Source organism: Thunnus maccoyii, chromosome 17 (genome assembly GCF_910596095.1).
Source record: "Thunnus maccoyii chromosome 17, fThuMac1.1, whole genome shotgun sequence".
Lineage (NCBI taxonomy): Eukaryota > Metazoa > Chordata > Actinopteri > Scombriformes > Scombridae > Thunnus > Thunnus maccoyii.
In genome coordinates, this window is record NC_056549.1 from 4,492,993 (window position 1) to 4,509,270 (window position 16,278).

The 16,278-nt window shown below is 44.5% G+C and overlaps 1 protein-coding gene across 8 annotated transcripts in view; it reads left to right on the forward strand.

The window, feature by feature from the left end:
* The window catches only part of hivep2a (HIVEP zinc finger 2a), a 123,885-nt gene that overhangs the window by 95,620 nt on the left and 11,987 nt on the right, over positions 1-16,278 (forward strand). For 7 of the 8 annotated variants that reach the window (XM_042390118.1, XM_042390117.1, XM_042390119.1 and 4 more), the window contains 8 exons: positions 5,195-5,267; positions 5,354-6,697; positions 7,683-9,571; positions 9,784-10,044; positions 10,511-10,679; positions 11,028-11,121; positions 11,283-13,077; positions 13,253-13,410. In XM_042390118.1, the coding sequence (XP_042246052.1) occupies positions 5,707-6,697; positions 7,683-9,571; positions 9,784-10,044; positions 10,511-10,679; positions 11,028-11,121; positions 11,283-13,077; positions 13,253-13,410 (5,357 nt within the window). In that variant the 5' untranslated portion in view covers positions 5,195-5,267; positions 5,354-5,706. Of the gene's footprint in view, positions 1-1,955; positions 2,998-5,194; positions 5,268-5,353; positions 6,698-7,682; positions 9,572-9,783; positions 10,045-10,510; positions 10,680-11,027; positions 11,122-11,282; positions 13,078-13,252; positions 13,411-16,278 lie in introns of those variants that run through there. The other variant, XM_042390124.1, reaches the window with a different exon arrangement.

Genomic DNA, 16,278 nt, shown 5'->3' on the forward strand with positions numbered 1-16,278 from the left:
CAACCATCCCAGTCGGTATGCAGCACCCTGGCGGGCCAATTTAAGAATAACTAGCCACCACATACACACACACACACACACACACACACACACAGTTCTACCAGAAGCAGCTCTGCCCTCGTCTGGGTCTTTCATTGAAAGTAAATGAGAGGCTTATCTACTGCATATCTGAACAAGACACTGTAGGAGAGGGATTATGAGGAGAGGGATTGGTGTGTGTGTGTGTGTGTGTGTGTGTGTTGGAGTCAGAGAGATATGAATGCATTGCAACACTGATCTAAAAACACTGATGCACATACACATTAGTAATGATACAAGGAGGATGTGTACACAACGTTGCACAGTTTGTACAAATCTGTTATCTTGTCACTTTGGCAACATTACTCCCCGACTGTCATTCCAATAGAGCCGGATGAAATGAAGTGAAAGAGAGAGAGAGAGAGGGAGAGAGAGAGAGAGAGTGCTTTCGGCCCTCAGGATTGAACAGCCTCCCACACACACACACACACACACACACAGCCCTCTGTTCTTCCTGCGTGGTTAATGCCCACACAGTATTCATACTGTACCTCCAGGGTTTGGGTATGTGTGTGTGTGTGTGTGTGTGTGTGTGTGTGTGTGTGTGTGTGTGTGTGTGTGTTTGTGTGCTTGTTCATACCTGCATTCACCTCAGTTCTGTTGCATCTCTTGTTGCTTCCTTTGTATCGACTTATTTACATAAGAAGCCTCCGTCGGACGTCTTGTCTCGTCGAGCGCAAAGAGGTCTAAAGAAAATCATGAGGAACAGGTGGCCACCACGGGACAAACCGCACACAACCGATCCTGCAGATAGTCCGAAGCTCACAACAAGAACATTTTATTGCCTAACAGACAACATTTTTATCCATGGAGGAGCTTCCATATTTGGAGATATTTGTTGGATTTAAAAGTCAGGCCTGTGTATCGAGGCAGAATACTGTTTTTGGTGCTGAACATTCAAAAGAAGGCATCAAATCTCTGTTTAGATTGATGATGTTCTGATTTAAATACATATCGCCAATTTTAGACTGCAATATATGCATTATTTTCTCCATTAATCGATTAGTTGTTGCCCGAAGTGACGCCCCCAAATGTTTTCTGTTGTCCCGACCAACAGTCCAAAACCCGAAGATATTCATTTTACTGTCAGAGAAAACTAAATATTCACATTTGAGAAGTTGGAATCAAAGAATTTTGGCAATTTTCTTGAAAAATGACTCAATGAACAATGAGCCGATTATCAAAAAAGTTGCCAATTAACTGTCTTGCAGTCAATTAATCGTTACTCTTATGGCTGCAAGACAACATTCATCTTTTGAGGAAATTAGGTTTCTTTTGTTAAATGAAAAAAAGGAGGGGGGGGGGGGGGGTGGGAAAAAAAATCATGTTGACATTTCTCAAAGTAAAGCTGGATTAATCCTCTACGCCAATGTTAACAGCTGTCCAGCTGTGGATATCGATGGGGAACAACATGGAAAAACACGGAAAAAATGGAAAAAAAAAAAAAAAAAAACCTCAGGAAGAGCAACAGAGGAGAGAGATTCCTCCTCCAGAACAGACAGACATTTAATAGATGTGTGTGTATAAAGAACAGATCAGATAGCAAAGTTAAAGTATGGAAGAACAAGATAACCTCTATTTCGCCCTGTTGATTACTGAATAGGAGACTCCTGTGCAATATTCTACATTCTTGTATTCACTGTGTGATACAGAGAGACGATTGCAGAAGAATGTTACGAATGTTCATGAAACTTGTTAGAGAAAAACAAGCTGACCAGTCGTCGAGGTCTCCCCATCATAGCGCCGACTTCTAGTTACATTTTGAGGTGGTGCACGTTAGCTACATGCACAAACTCCACAAAGTAGTGTTGCTTTGGTATAAATATTGAAACTCTATTATATCAGCAGTGGTATTGAACATTTTCTTATCTTTTCCTGGTAATCAATGGTCTTGTTGCAAGCTGCCCAGTGCCAAAACCTTACAAAACCCTGAGGCAGCCTTTAGCTGTAAATTAGCTCCCAAACATACACATGTCTGTGGTTATACGATAATGAGGTGGAGGTGTTTGCGTTCACACTATACTACGTACTTTACAGCATCCAAAACAACCTCCAAAATGAGGTTTGAGCAATCTAATCTCAGTGGGCCCCCGCTTTTAATGTGTTTTGGATGCAGTTACGCCAGAGCTGCTGCTGCTGTCCGCTTGCGATTGGACGACTCAAGATACATCATACTGTAGCGCTTAGTGCGAGCAGAGATCATTCACTTTGCCTACACACAAACTTAGATCAGGTCTGATATTCTAAGAAAAGCCTGCAGTGGGGTATGAAACACCACATAGATCTATTTCCACATCTATGAAGGCTGCTCCTTTATGTTAAGTAACTCCGGTTATTTAAAGCTTTCTGATAAATTGTGAGTGTGTGTGTGCCTTACTATTTTTACCTCTGAGTATAGCCTCCGAATGTGTCCTGTTTTGACCTACCTACAACTTGGGTGTCTCGTCATGCCCTTTGCCAGCCCTGGCACATACACTTCCCACGCTCATACACACACACACACACACACATAAACAACGCCAGTAGCTATGTCTCTCCTACGCACAGGAACTGGGGCAGGTTGTGTCAGTGCATGTATGAATAAAGCTTTATGTAAGCCATTCACTACACGCTCTCCCACTCATTCTGCAGACTGAGACCATTCAGCACTTTCATTACAAAACCAGTCACCTTACATAAGGTTAAACCGGAGTTTAACCGAGAATTATCTGCATGCTTTAAGGTTTAACTCATTGCTGGGTTATTATGGGTGTGTGAGTCAAGAGGTCAGATAGCAGACGAGGTGAATGAGATAGCTGTGTGGCTGCAACAGGCAGGTTTCAAGCATTGGCGACTCCAAATGGCAGCAAGAGTTACAGTAAGTGTTTGGATTTTAAGGACGTTAGCAGCGATATGTGACTGAAGACTGAACTTTCACTGGTGAGTCCAAACTTTAGATCAGTTTTTTAGGGTTAAAGCTAATTTGAAATTAGCTGCAGTTCAATCTAAGAAAAAACTTGATAAATCAAAAGATATAGATGAACTCTAACGCAGGATCATCACAGAAAACCTGAACGTTTACATTCATGAAATTCCTGACGGTGTGACTGATGAAAATATAAACTGAACGGGAGTACCACGGGGTGACAAACCACATAAAATCAAACATCGCCATCGCTTCCTCGCCGTCTTTGCTTCCAACATTCTTCCTGTTCCACATTTTATGAATACCTGAGTGACCAGAAGTGTTTGGGTTATCTTTGATAGCCATCATCATCATCATCATCAGGGTTCATCATCCCGGATCAGGGCTGGACATGCAGAAGATGTGACTAATGTTCTAACTGTAGGAATGATTTCCTAGTTAACAATTTCTAAGATTGACTGACTCACATGAAAACTCCTAAGTAGATGAAACTGTTGTGTGCATTTCTTGAAAATATGGTTGGTAATTTTATAAGAGAAGCTCAACTGATGATCCAAGATTGAACCAAGAAACTTTCAACGTTTGGCCGTCGAGTACATCAGGCCCCCGTTATGAAACACCGCTTGGCAAAGACGAAAAACACTCAATTAATCAAATTGTGAATTAAGAATGAAACAGGAAGTTTCTTAAACTTTCAAGTGATTAATTAGATGTTAGTTGACATTTTACTGAGTGCTTCATCTGTAGACTATCACCGAACCGGACCCTATTCCAACTCATTTTTAAACAACACCAACAATAATCTGCTCCCTGCTTTAACACATCCCACCTACTTCCTCTGTCTTTGCAATGCATCGGATTTGAGCCTCGGATGACGATACTCCCCTTAAGAGAAAAGTAGCACACACACAGTATTGTTAGTACTAACTTTACCTCCGAGTCATCACCACAGGTCGTCTACATTAGCTTGTACTTAAGTCAGCTGACCCTCCTACCACCCAATCCCCATCACCCTGAGTTTGACACTGGCCAAACCGAGTACCCATTGTTTCTAACAGAGGAGTCAGACCACATTCCTGCACTCTTAACACCATGGAAAACATAAAAATATGACCCAGGTCTGAGATAATGTTTCTGGTGTGTGTGTGTGTGTTTCTGTGTGAGTGTAGCACAAGGTAGCCCAAAGTTAACGTTCCTGCTGCTAAGAATACAGCATGTTTTCCTCAAGTGCTATTTATAGATCTCACATTGGGCCCCCAGACACACACGTCACCAAGCCCTGCTTACCAGCACTGAGGCCACAATGTGTGTGTGTGTGTGTGTGTGTGTGTGTGTGTTGCAATCAGAGTGCGAGGGAGGTTGTTTAAAACCTGCGATGAGGAAATACAAAGCAAAAATGCAACTTCAGCAGGCGTGTGTGTGTGTGTACGTGTGTGTGTGTGTGCGCTCTGCAGCTCTGCGCTTCTTCTGCTGTCAGGTGTTATTGTGGTTAAGGAACGTTAAACAACGGAAACACACACATATACAAAGTGTCTACTGCAGTGTTTGCAGTGCAGTTGCAATGCCTACAAGTACTGTATCTACATATGTGTGTGTCTCTTTTTGTTTCTGTGTGTGTGTGTGTGTGTGTGTTCCCTCTAGTTTGCTTTTCCACCGAGTACATACCAAGTTAGATCAAACTATGACACGCAGAGAAGGAAGGAAAGGTGCTAGCGCTGATGGCTGCTCTTCGACTTGGCCTTTTTGGACGCCTACACACATTATGACACTCCGACGTCACTTCCACAGCGCTATTTATAAGCCTTTGTGTCTTTTTAGGAACAGCGTGGGTTTGCTTTGCATCAGTGACTCACTGAGTAGAAGGAGGAAGGAGGGAGGGAGGGAGGAGGAGGAAGGGGTGGGAAAGGCAGAAAGCAGATGGATTCCAATGCGAAGAAACTAACTGAGCAATCAATGACATTTACATTCGCACATCAGGCGTGTTCTTGACAACTCATTGAGTCCTCTTTCTACAACAAAGTATATGGTTTTGTGTTGCGCTCTATTAGTCAAAATGTCACATCTTATTGTACATTACGTCAAGGTTTCAAGCTTATGGTAAGAGGTGATGTCAGGTTGTACCATCAGTGACATTGGGGATTGTATTAATGATGATTTTGATGATGACAACATGACTAATTCGCCCTTTTTCTTTCTTTTGTTTTGCTGCAGGTCTTTTGGTGAGCAAACTGAATGACTTTTGAAGCTACAGAAAGAGGAGCTACAAGCACTTTTACCAAGAAAAGTTAGTATTTAGTGTTCTCAGGAGTAATATTTTAAAACTCACTCCGAAGTCCACAAACATTTTTGTTCTCTCTCTGCCCTCCCCAGATCACTCAAGGATACTTCTACCTTCGGATGAACTGGACAGAAAAACGACGCACAGCGACATAAGCGTGTTTACAAAATGGCAAAAGGAGAGAAACATTTCTGATGTTGTCCTCTAAAGCTCCCCTTTTATTTCCACTTCCTAATTCCTGTTTCCAGTCTGACTCTGCGATCAGTCTATTTCAGCAATGGACGGGTACTTCCTGTTTCTGTGAACTTGACGGCAGCCCTCGAAGGTTCAGCTATCATGCCTGGTAGTTTTGGGACCTTGTGAACCTTCCACAACCCACCCTCCCAATTCCCTCACCATCCCCCTTTCTCCTCCCTCTTCTAATCCACAAAAGAGCTTCACAAAAATGGAGGCTCGTGAATCGGCTGCCACTGGGCAGAAATGCTCAAATAAAGAACCGGTAAAGGACAAGATGCCTCTGCAAAGAAAGTGGGCATCCGAGCCCTCAGCAACCACCAAACGAAGCACTTTTGCTGACCCGGAGGCAAAACACCGTGAGAGTTTGCCGTGCGGTGCCACCGGGGGATCAGCACCCCAGCAGAAGTACGGAATCACAGGGAATTCTGGGAAGCTGCTATCTGGACCCTCTGCAGTTGGGGCCATAGGAGGCCCGCCATCTCAAGACCCCCAAGGGCCCTTTGCTCAGGGGTTCCCAAGGGGATACTCCTACCAGCTGGGCCAGCCGTACCCTCAGCACCCTCAAACTGAGCGCTTCCTCTCAGGAGCCAAACCACAGCCAGGCCTAGAGCCTCACGCCTGGCCATTTGCCGGCCAGTTGCCCTCAGATGATTTGTACCCTGTAGGACACCCAGGACACACTCACCCACATGGAGTTGGGGCAGGGAGGTTTCCACGGCAGAAATCTCCCAGTTTACCCAGCTCCTTTGGACAGTATTCTCAGTCAGGCCCCGAGCCTGGAGATGAGGGTTATGGCAAAAAAGAGCAGAAACCGAAAAAACCCGGAAAGTACATCTGTCACTACTGTGGCCGAGCTTGCGCCAAGCCCAGCGTCCTGAAAAAGCACATCCGCTCACATACTGGAGAGAGGCCATATCCTTGTGTACCCTGTGGCTTTTCCTTCAAAACCAAGAGCAACCTTTACAAGCATCGCAAGTCCCATGCTCATGCCATCAAAGCTGGACTCGTACCGTTTTCAGAGCTAGCTGTGGCCCGCAGTGGGGACATGGACCAGGCGTCCCCAGTGGGTGAGGCTGAGGTCCACTCAGATGGAGAGCAGAGCACTGACACAGATGAGGAAGGTGTGGAGGGCTCCACCATGCTGACAGACAAAGATAGCCCTATCCCACAGCTCTCCTTTGAAGCTGACAAGAACACAGGTAATTTTCCCCTAAAGAGGAACTCCACACTGTACACACATAATCACATAGATTCTTGATACAGGTGTTTTTTTTGTTTTTTTTTTCAAAAAATACACATCTCTGCTCAAAATTAGCTTGTGTGTGTCTGTTTGGATTTGAAAGTTGAGTTAAGCTGAATTCTCTCAACCGGGACGTAATAGCCAAGACTCTGAAGTACATTTCATATGTTGACCAACTGTGGTAGCAGCTGTGCCAAGTATAAAAAGCAAGCCTTCACAAGTGCTGTTGGATAGATGTCTTGAGGAAGTACTTACTGGGAATCCACAGGAAAGCGAAATGTGAGCGCATAAGCATGTTCTAGCCATTCAATTCACACTGACTCTGACTTGAGTTCGGACGTCTCTGTCCACAGAAGAAGCCGTCTGTCAGCAGCAGCTCCTGGGGAGCTGAGAGGACAGCGGCCGGCCAAACAGCCTTCACCAGGCTGACTGACAGCAGAAATTTACTGAACCAAAATAGTTTTCATGTAGGCTCCACAGGATGAAATGAACAGTGTTTGTATTTATTGATTCACTGATTTTTTTTTCCCACCAGGAATCTGTTTGTAGTGAAACCGGCAAGCTCACAGGCAGACTGGGAGTCTTGATCAATCAATATAGTTACTGTTAACAAGAGTAAAACATATACAGCGAGAGATTTGTCTGTGCAGATTACGCTTCACTTAACGCGATAGAGGAGAAGAAAAACATGAGATTCAGTGTGAAAAAATAACCATCCTGAATCTTAAAATGCATATAGTTGAAGTTCTTAATGATCAAAACTTACTTATAACTTGTCCACTTTGAAAAATATGTATTGTTTTACTGTACGCTCCCTGACTGTGTTCAACTGGATTTATTTACTTACATCTCTTCTTTTTTCTACCAAAAACTGCTCAACTCTAATCTGCTTTTTGGTGCACTACTCTACTCTATATCATGCTCTACTCTGTCTCACTGTATAGGTGGTGGGGAACCAGCATATGCAGACTCAGCTGAGCAAGAGTTGCCAGTGGGGTCTATGAAAGTGCCTATCCTTATCGTCCCCAAGCCTGGGGGAGTCCCCTCCCCAGGGATGGAGTGCCCGCCCTTTCAGGACATAAAAGGGTCACACCACATGTTGGCATCGCAGGCTGGCAGAAGAGGGCATTCACTGGATGACTCCCCCACCATCAAACAGCGTTTGGCCCTGAGACTGAATGAGAAAAAAGGCCAGGATTCTGACTCTGCTATGTCCCAGTCCTTGAACCTCCTCAGTCCTCACAGCAAGGGCAGCACAGACTCTGGCTACTTTTCACGCTCTGAGAGTGCAGAGCAGCAGATCAGCCCTCCGAATACTAATGTAAAGACGTACGAAGAGATTATGTTTGGTCGGACTTGGTACTACCGACCCAACTCTAGATCCAGACAGTCTATCACAGTGGGTATGGCTGGGACAGACCCCAGCAGCCTAGCTAGCTTAAAGCAACCAGGTGCAATTCTGGACATGGGGAAGATAGCTGAGGATCATATCTGTTTCAGAGGGGATGTAGGAATCTCTGGAGATCCAAAGCAGTATCCAACAGGACCCTGTCAGAGTAGTACAGGGCTTCTGGAGCCTCCATCAGATTCTGGCCCCCTTATTAGGAGTAACTCCATGCCAACGTCGTCCCCTCCTAACCTAAGTGTCCCCCCAGGGATTCGAGGCAGCCACTCCTTTGATGAGATGATGACATCGGATGATGTGTTTTACCCACCAGGGCTTCGCAGACTCAGAAGGCAGGCTGCGTTTGAACATTCAGCCAATGAAGCCCATGTAGGAGAGGCTGAGAGCTATGGACACATGCCCAAGAATTTAACTTCATCTCTGGGTATGAAGATTAGTGAGCGCAGCCCAGTAGTCCCAGAGCACATTGCCTATAGCCCATATGGTACTAAAGTTAGCATGTCAGAAATCGCCACAAGAAAAAGAAGGAAAGAGAAGAGTGTTGGGGATGAGGAGGACAGCCCTGGACATTGTGACAGTAGCTGTAGTGGTTCAGTGGAGATGATGGGGGACTATGAGTTTAAAGGTAGTTTTGATGGGTCCAGAGCCACCCCAACGGGGAAGGGCTCTCTTCACAGTGCTCACAGCCAGTCTGACAGCTTTGATACCTGTGCCAGCATGTGCTCTGAGGACATTGCACTGTTTACTGACTCTGAGGGCAGGAAGGCAGCTGGGAATGTCATATCAGTAATCCAGCACACCAACTCCCTCAGCCGGCCAAATTCCTTTGAGAAGTCAGAGTCCTTTGAGCAGCCAGGTTATCAGCCTTCAGAAAAAGCTCCATCTAGCCAGTACTCTGAACAGTCCGACACAGAGATCTTTGAAGATGCTCTGAGTCCTGAGTCTGCCCTATTGAGGACAGAGAGCATGGAGCAGCAGCTGCAGAGTGACAGTGACATGGCCTCACTCTCATCTTCATCAGCCGCAGCTTCACCTGGCCAGCCTTATCACATCCCACACAAACTAGTCCGGCAACCCAACATCCAAGTTCCTGAGATCAGGGTGACGGAGGAGCCGGACAAGCCTGAGAAAGATACGGAAGCTCCAATGACCAAGGAACCGGAGAAGCAGCAGCAGCACGTGGAGGAGTTCCAGCTGCCACAGAGGAGCGACACACTCTCCCAGATGCCATCAGAAAAGCTCCCACCCAAGAAGAAGAGGCTGCGCCTGGCGGATATGGAGCACTCATCCGGGGAGTCGAGCTTTGAGTCGACCTGCACCAGCCTTTCTCGCAGCCCCAGTCAGGAGAGCAATCTGTCCCACTCCTCTTCCTTCTCCATGTCTTTTGACAGAGATGAAGGCCTCAAGTCTGGCTCACCCACCAAACAGGTACCCAGTTGTGTCTTTCATACTTTTAAGTATCTGAAATACCCCCTATAGCAGTTTTAATATAGTTTTCGTAGCATGCTGCACTTGCACTGGCGCTAAGATGGTTATGAGTCATCATCTTGTCCTAACATGGCTATGTTTTCATGCAGCACCTGTACAAGTTAAAGAAGTGGGAGAAACTCTAAACAATTTTCTTTGTGATTGTGAACCAGGATGACTCGTTGGCCCCTGGTGGTGGAGCAAAGCCGTCCGAATTCCTGACGGTGCCCGGCAGTGGTCATTCCAGCCACCAGCAGCAGAGGGAGATGAGGAGGTCTTCATCGGAGCAGGCACCATGCACACTGCCCACAGAGTTGCCTGAAATGCGCAGCAAATCCTTTGACTATGGAAGCTTGTCCTCCTCCCGACAGGGAGAGCTATACTCCAGTGCCTCTGCAATGAAGGAACGGCGGCGTGGATATCTTGTTCGACAGGTAGCGTAAAAAGCTTCCTACTATTGTTATTCTTCAAAAAATGAACTCACAGTTGGTCATTTAGTCAAACCTTACAGATTTTGATGTTTCTTCTTTAGTTTGAGCACCGTTAATACCCTGATCTAGATGGTAGCAGAAAAAGGGAGCTCAGTAAGATTTACGGCACCTTGAGAAACTTCTGGTGTCCTAGCCCCTCCACCTGCTTCACCCAAATTTCCTTACACAATATCTACATTACATTGTGACTGCACCTACACTTTAGGTTTACCCTATCTCAAATCATACATAATCTCAGCCACAGAAAGAAATCAGAAAAAGACAGGTGACCCTGCTTGTTTGCAACTACTTACTAATCTTTTACTATTCTGAAAATCTTGACTAGACAATTCCTAATAACACTGACAAGTATCACAAGATGTAATTTCATAATGGTTGACCTACTCTGCTTCCCTGCTTACACATACAGGCTTCATTGAGTGTTTACCCAGAGGCAGTCACCCAGGAACCAGGGGCTGCTGAGATGTCAATCAAACAGGAGAGCTTGGAACAGGGTGTGTGGCCTGGCCCAACAGGATCACCACACAGCGGCAGCGACGTGGCCAGCAGAACCAAGAGAGTTGGCGGTAGCACTGGTGGTAAGCTTTGCATTACAGCATTAAAACTGTGTCACATTATATTCAGGGTTTTTTAAGGTTTTGTGTAATTTTCCTTTGATAAATACACTTGTCTAAGACTATGGCTGAATCAACAACTCAAATCATAGCTGTTAAGTCTTTTATGATACTTTCCCAAGACTTTTATCCAAATAGCAGTATCATGATAACACGGTTGTTGTTCCAGGGTCTCTCTCTGCTCATTAAACTTGGCAGGTTTGGACCATATTCTACCCAATGAATGACATGTTTACTGTGCAAAAGTATGCGAGTAGCATATGGGATTTCAATACACAAGACATACAGTACATTCTTACGTTTAACATCCAGGTATAGGATCTCATCAACACCAACAGCACCACCAGCATCTACTCCAGCAGAGTATCAGTGAGGACAGCCTGCAGGACGAGCCTCTCTATGGCAGGTAAGAAAGTGTGGATTTCCCTATGCAACACTAATTACTGACAGACTCTTCTTATTTCGCTGTGAAAGAATAGACAAAATTTGAAAAATGCAAAATAATGAGTATTTTATTCATTGCTGCTACAGAGGAAAATTAAGAATATTCAATCTTTTCTGCACTAGGTCCCAGCAGCATCGCCTGCAGGCCCAGGGCTCATCGTCTGAGGGAGAACATCCATGTCACGAGGTCATGAACAAGGAAGGAGTCCAGCAGTACCAAAGTAGTCCCCCCTTCCTTTCTTTCCAGCAACCAGGTCTATTCTGGAGTCAGGAGGCCAGTCCGACACCCAGACAGCAGCTAACCCTCCAGGCCCAGCAACAACTCCAGAAACTTCACATCAGATCACCGGGCAATCTGCCTGGACACCCACTCCACAAACAACAACAGCTCCATTCCCTGCAGCAAATCCATGATCAACAGCCACACGATGGAAAACCTGAAAATCCAAACTCTCAGATGTACCCTGCCTCTTTCTCGTCTCGCACCTCTCCTCTGTCCCAGCAACAACCGCAAAACTTTGTCTCTCACTCCTCCAAGCTCCCCCTGCCCAGCTCCACCACCACCTCCATGCTTCTCCAGCAGATCCAACCTGTCTTTGCCACCCAGAACCTGGGCTCCCAGGCCTCTTTGCCTGGCATACTAGTTCCTGTGCGGATCCAAACCCATGTGCCATCGTTTGGTAGTGTTATGTACACCAGTGTTAGCCAGCTGATAGCTACCCATGGCAGTGGACCACACGGGGCAGGCTTAGCCAGGCCAGGCGGTGCTGACAGCAGCAACATGTCTCCTCCAGTTGGTGTTGGGAATGTCAGCAAACCACCTGGAGGAATTGGAGGAGGCATAAATGGAGCAGGTTTCAACTTATCACACTTCCTGGGACAGACTGATGGGGCAGTCCTGCGCTACCCACACTGGAAGGTTCCAGATTCACTGCCAGAGCAGCACCTGAACACAGGGATCCCACTTTCACTAACGTCAGGCACCATATCCACCACAGACGCCTCAGGATCTGGCATCGGAGGCAGCAAGCGCATGCTTTCCCCTGCCAGCTCTCTGGAGCTCTTCATCGAGACTAAGCAGCAGAAAAGAGTGAAGGAGGAGAGGATGTATGGACAGATTGTGAAGGAGATGAGTGCTGTGGAGTTGAGTGGGACTGAAAGCAGTAGCAAGCCTGAGAAGGAACACGGCAGAGGTCATCGAGCTCCTCTGAAGAGCGAAGGCTCTATGGATGATTCTGAAAGGATGTCCTCTTCTCCTCCACTAAGCGACTTCCCCGTTGCCACCAAGATTGCCATTCCCGTCCGTTCCTCTGCCCCCCACCTCCCTGATGTACCCCGTGCAGAGAGCTTCACCCCTCCTCTCCAGATCGTCACGGATCGTTCTCCAGTTTCATGCGGCCGAGACTCCCCAGAGGAGCTCGATGTGGATGATTCAGCCCCAGAGCCCAGCTGCAGCCCCCAGTCCATGGTCTCCTCCAATGACGCAGAAGACCCTGACAACACAAAGCAGCCTGCATCCAGTAAAATCCCTGTCAGCATGCTGGTTCAGCTAGCTGCCAACCAAAGTCCAGGATTATCCGGAGCAGTGGGCCAGACTCTGTTAGTCACAGATGTGGCTGACGTCCAACAGTTTTTCCAGTTCCCGAGCCTGCGCACCATGAGCAGGGTCAGCTGGTGTTTCCTGAACTACACCAAACCCAACAGCACCCAGGCTGCCTTGCGTAGCTCCGTCTACAACTCATGGTGTGTCAGCTCGTACAACCCCAACCCCCTGAACCTCAGCACCAAGGCTGCGTTGACCCTGCTGAGGTCCAAACAGAGAAGGAACACTGATCTGATGTACACAACGGCGGCCATGTCGCCACCCAGCTCTGGAAAACTGGTGTCATCTGTGGCCTGGAAACTGAGGTTTGATCAGGTATGTCCTGTAATGATTTAAAACATAAACATTTAAAACAGTCATGGATTGGATGGACGCATGCACAGGAAGTGTGAAAAGTTAACAATCCATTATTTATTTTTCTTTGTATCCTCTTACTTCGACTGATTTCCTTTCTTTCTTCCCCTTTTTTTTCTTCTCCTGTCTCCTGTAGTTGAAGCCAGAGCTGATGCCAGTTGATGTCAGTAACTTCGGGAGGAAGATGAAGGGAGTGGTGTCGTGGGAGCGTTCGAAGGAGGAGCAGGTAGAGAAGGAGGTTTCGGTCAAACAGCCGGCCACCGAACCGACCCGCATCAAGATCTTCGAAGGCGGGTACGTCCAGCAAACACACACAGTTCAATAACTTCAATCCAATAAAGTGACAGTAGTGTTGAAAAGCTGTTTTTAATGGTACTTTTGCCTATGAAATTTCATTTGTTGATATAATATTTGTTTTTTAAGGAATTTAAATGTAGTTTTCTCTCCTTGCTTTCGTACTATAGATCAAATTATTCTAGTGTTTGTTTGATCCCCCTTGAAAGACCATAACAGTGAAGTTCATGGCATTAAAATAGAGATTAAATGGATTTGAAAGGTGCTGAAATTGTTGAAAGTCTATTTTTTCTGACTGAGAATGGGCTTTACTAAGCAATTCAAACTCCACTAAGACTCAAAAGTGACTCATCAAGGGAAAATGTCCTAAAGAAAGACTTATGTAGAAATTAATATGTAAAGCCGCTCTTTACAAAAAGGTCTGTTGGTGTTATATTAGTCTTTTGTGATGCTCTTAACCTTCAAGTTGTGCGAAAAGGAAACATTTTCATTAATTTCTGCCAAAGAAGTTAGTGTATGTTTTCATTTGGGTTACTTATTTGGTTTCTTTGTCAACAGTGTATCTCAGAATCTTAGCAGTTTCCATTACATTTGGTGCACATCTGTTTGATTTTGATGGTGATCGAGAACCCGGATTTCTAACACTACCAGCTGAAACTGTGAGAAATAGAGATCTGATTTCAAACAATACAGGGTTTGTTTTTGGGTTTTTCTTTTTACAGAAAATAATCAATCAATCAACTGTCACATGCATCAAAACAATGTCTGAATGTGACAAGGAGTTCAGGATTGCAAGAACCTTGTGCTTTCCAAGTTCTAGTTTATTTTCAAATGCTGATAAAGTATTATCCATTTTTTTGCTTTTCACAACAAGGTTACAGTTTGCTATATATGGGCAAATAAAGATTCAAACACTGCAAAACTAAAACAAGAGATAAAAAAAAACAGAAATAAAACAAATGAATCAGAAATTAAACAGACATTAAGACTCTAAAACTGAGATTTTTTTTTGTGAGTAACCAAAAGAAATGGATTTAGGAAGCGTGAGAGACGCTCTGCTTGAGGATCTGGGACTGAATAACAATCTTGGACACCTGAACTCCTCCGTTTACAGCTGCTGCTTTCCCCTCACACATGAATGAGACAATCATGACTCACAGTCACAAAATACTGAGCTGTCTGATTACTCTTTGTCTTATTTTTTTTTTAATCCTCACAGCTCAATATCCAACCAAAAAAAAAAAAAAATGAACATCAGCAACTTTATGAACTTTAAGGACATCTGTTTCATGATTAATCGGAAAATCTTCTTAGGAATAAAAAAGAGAAGTCTTATCCTTTTACAACCTATTCTTTGGGCTTAATTTGTGCCTGTGAGAGTCAGGCCAAGAGCCTGAGCCTGGTAAACCCATCACAGCCTAACGACTTGAAATGCATCGCTGTAATTGGACGTCGGCTTTCATAATTCTTGCTCTCGCTTTTATAGACTAGTGTGAAGTGGGATCTGTCCCTCATTAGTTTTATTTTAAAGGCTTTTTCACACTGTTTTTCTAGCATCAGCAACTGCGGTATTTATTTATTTTGTTTATATTCTTTATTTTATGTTATTGGAACTTTTATCGTCACATATAGGTTATATTTTCTGTTGTATTTTTTTTTTACAAGTCTTTCACTTCCATATTATTTACTTTATTTCAGTCTTATTGTTTTATAAGAGCACGTCTGAAGTGACTCAGCTGCAGCTGCTATGTGTCGCTGCCTGCTGATACGTCATCCTGTTAACGGGTTTAAGTTGTGACTGATAAGGTTGAGGAGAAGTTTATCAGTTCTCAATACTGGAAAAAGTTTGTTTACATGAGCAACGGCGCTTTGCTGTAAACGTAGACAACAAATCCTCATTGTGAAAGTTTATATTTCACTCTAAACGTGTATTTCTGCATGACTTAAAAGAGCTTTTGGTCACGTTTTGCATCGAGCTGCCTGAAAATGAGTCAGCTAATGAGCGAACGGCTAAAGAAAGCTCCAGAAAAATCTCAGACGATCTGCAGAAATAACTTTTAGACAAAGCTGAGTATTGAAACTCGGTACTTTTTTTTTTGTGCAAACTGAAATGTGTCTGTGGCACCAAGTATCTGCTGGAATCGAAGGCATGCTCAGATCTTTACTTACCTAAGGTTTGATTAGACAGCTTTAGATTTAAATAATATATATTTTTAAAACTGTATTTTATTAAAGCAGAGCTGCTTGTATTTATATTTAACATTTGAACAGTTTTTGTTAAAGGGTTTTAAAGAGTGTGTCAAAATAAGGTATCAAAAAAAACTGTTAAGTTTCCCAAAAGTCAGATACATATCAGCACTTGTGATATTTTTATTTTTTCTAATTGACCCCGATGTTTTCATTTGTTTTCAGTCCTCCAACCCAGGGATCAGATACGGACTTTGAGGCAATAAAAAGTTTAGTTTGATAGCGATGAAGCCGAGCCGACCCCTTTATTATTATTAGTTATGATGTTATTAAAGTCACAAGAATATTATTTTCCACATAGAAAGCGCAGGTATTTACCCTAAACGTACTTTAAATTGTCTAATAAAGGCCTGTGCGAGGGAGTTAAAGCTAGAAACCCCTGTAGTGTGAAGCATTCCTGCAGTATCATAATGTTTTATGGTCTTACAGTAGAGCCAATAAGGCCAAGGTTACTGAATGGAACAGACATGCAAATGCCCTCACACACACACACACACACACACACACATGTACAGTACACACACACACACACACACACAAACACACACACACACACATATAGTACAGGGAGTTATTAAATGCAGCAGACAGTGAAGTAATTCTCTTTTGTCCCCGATGGAC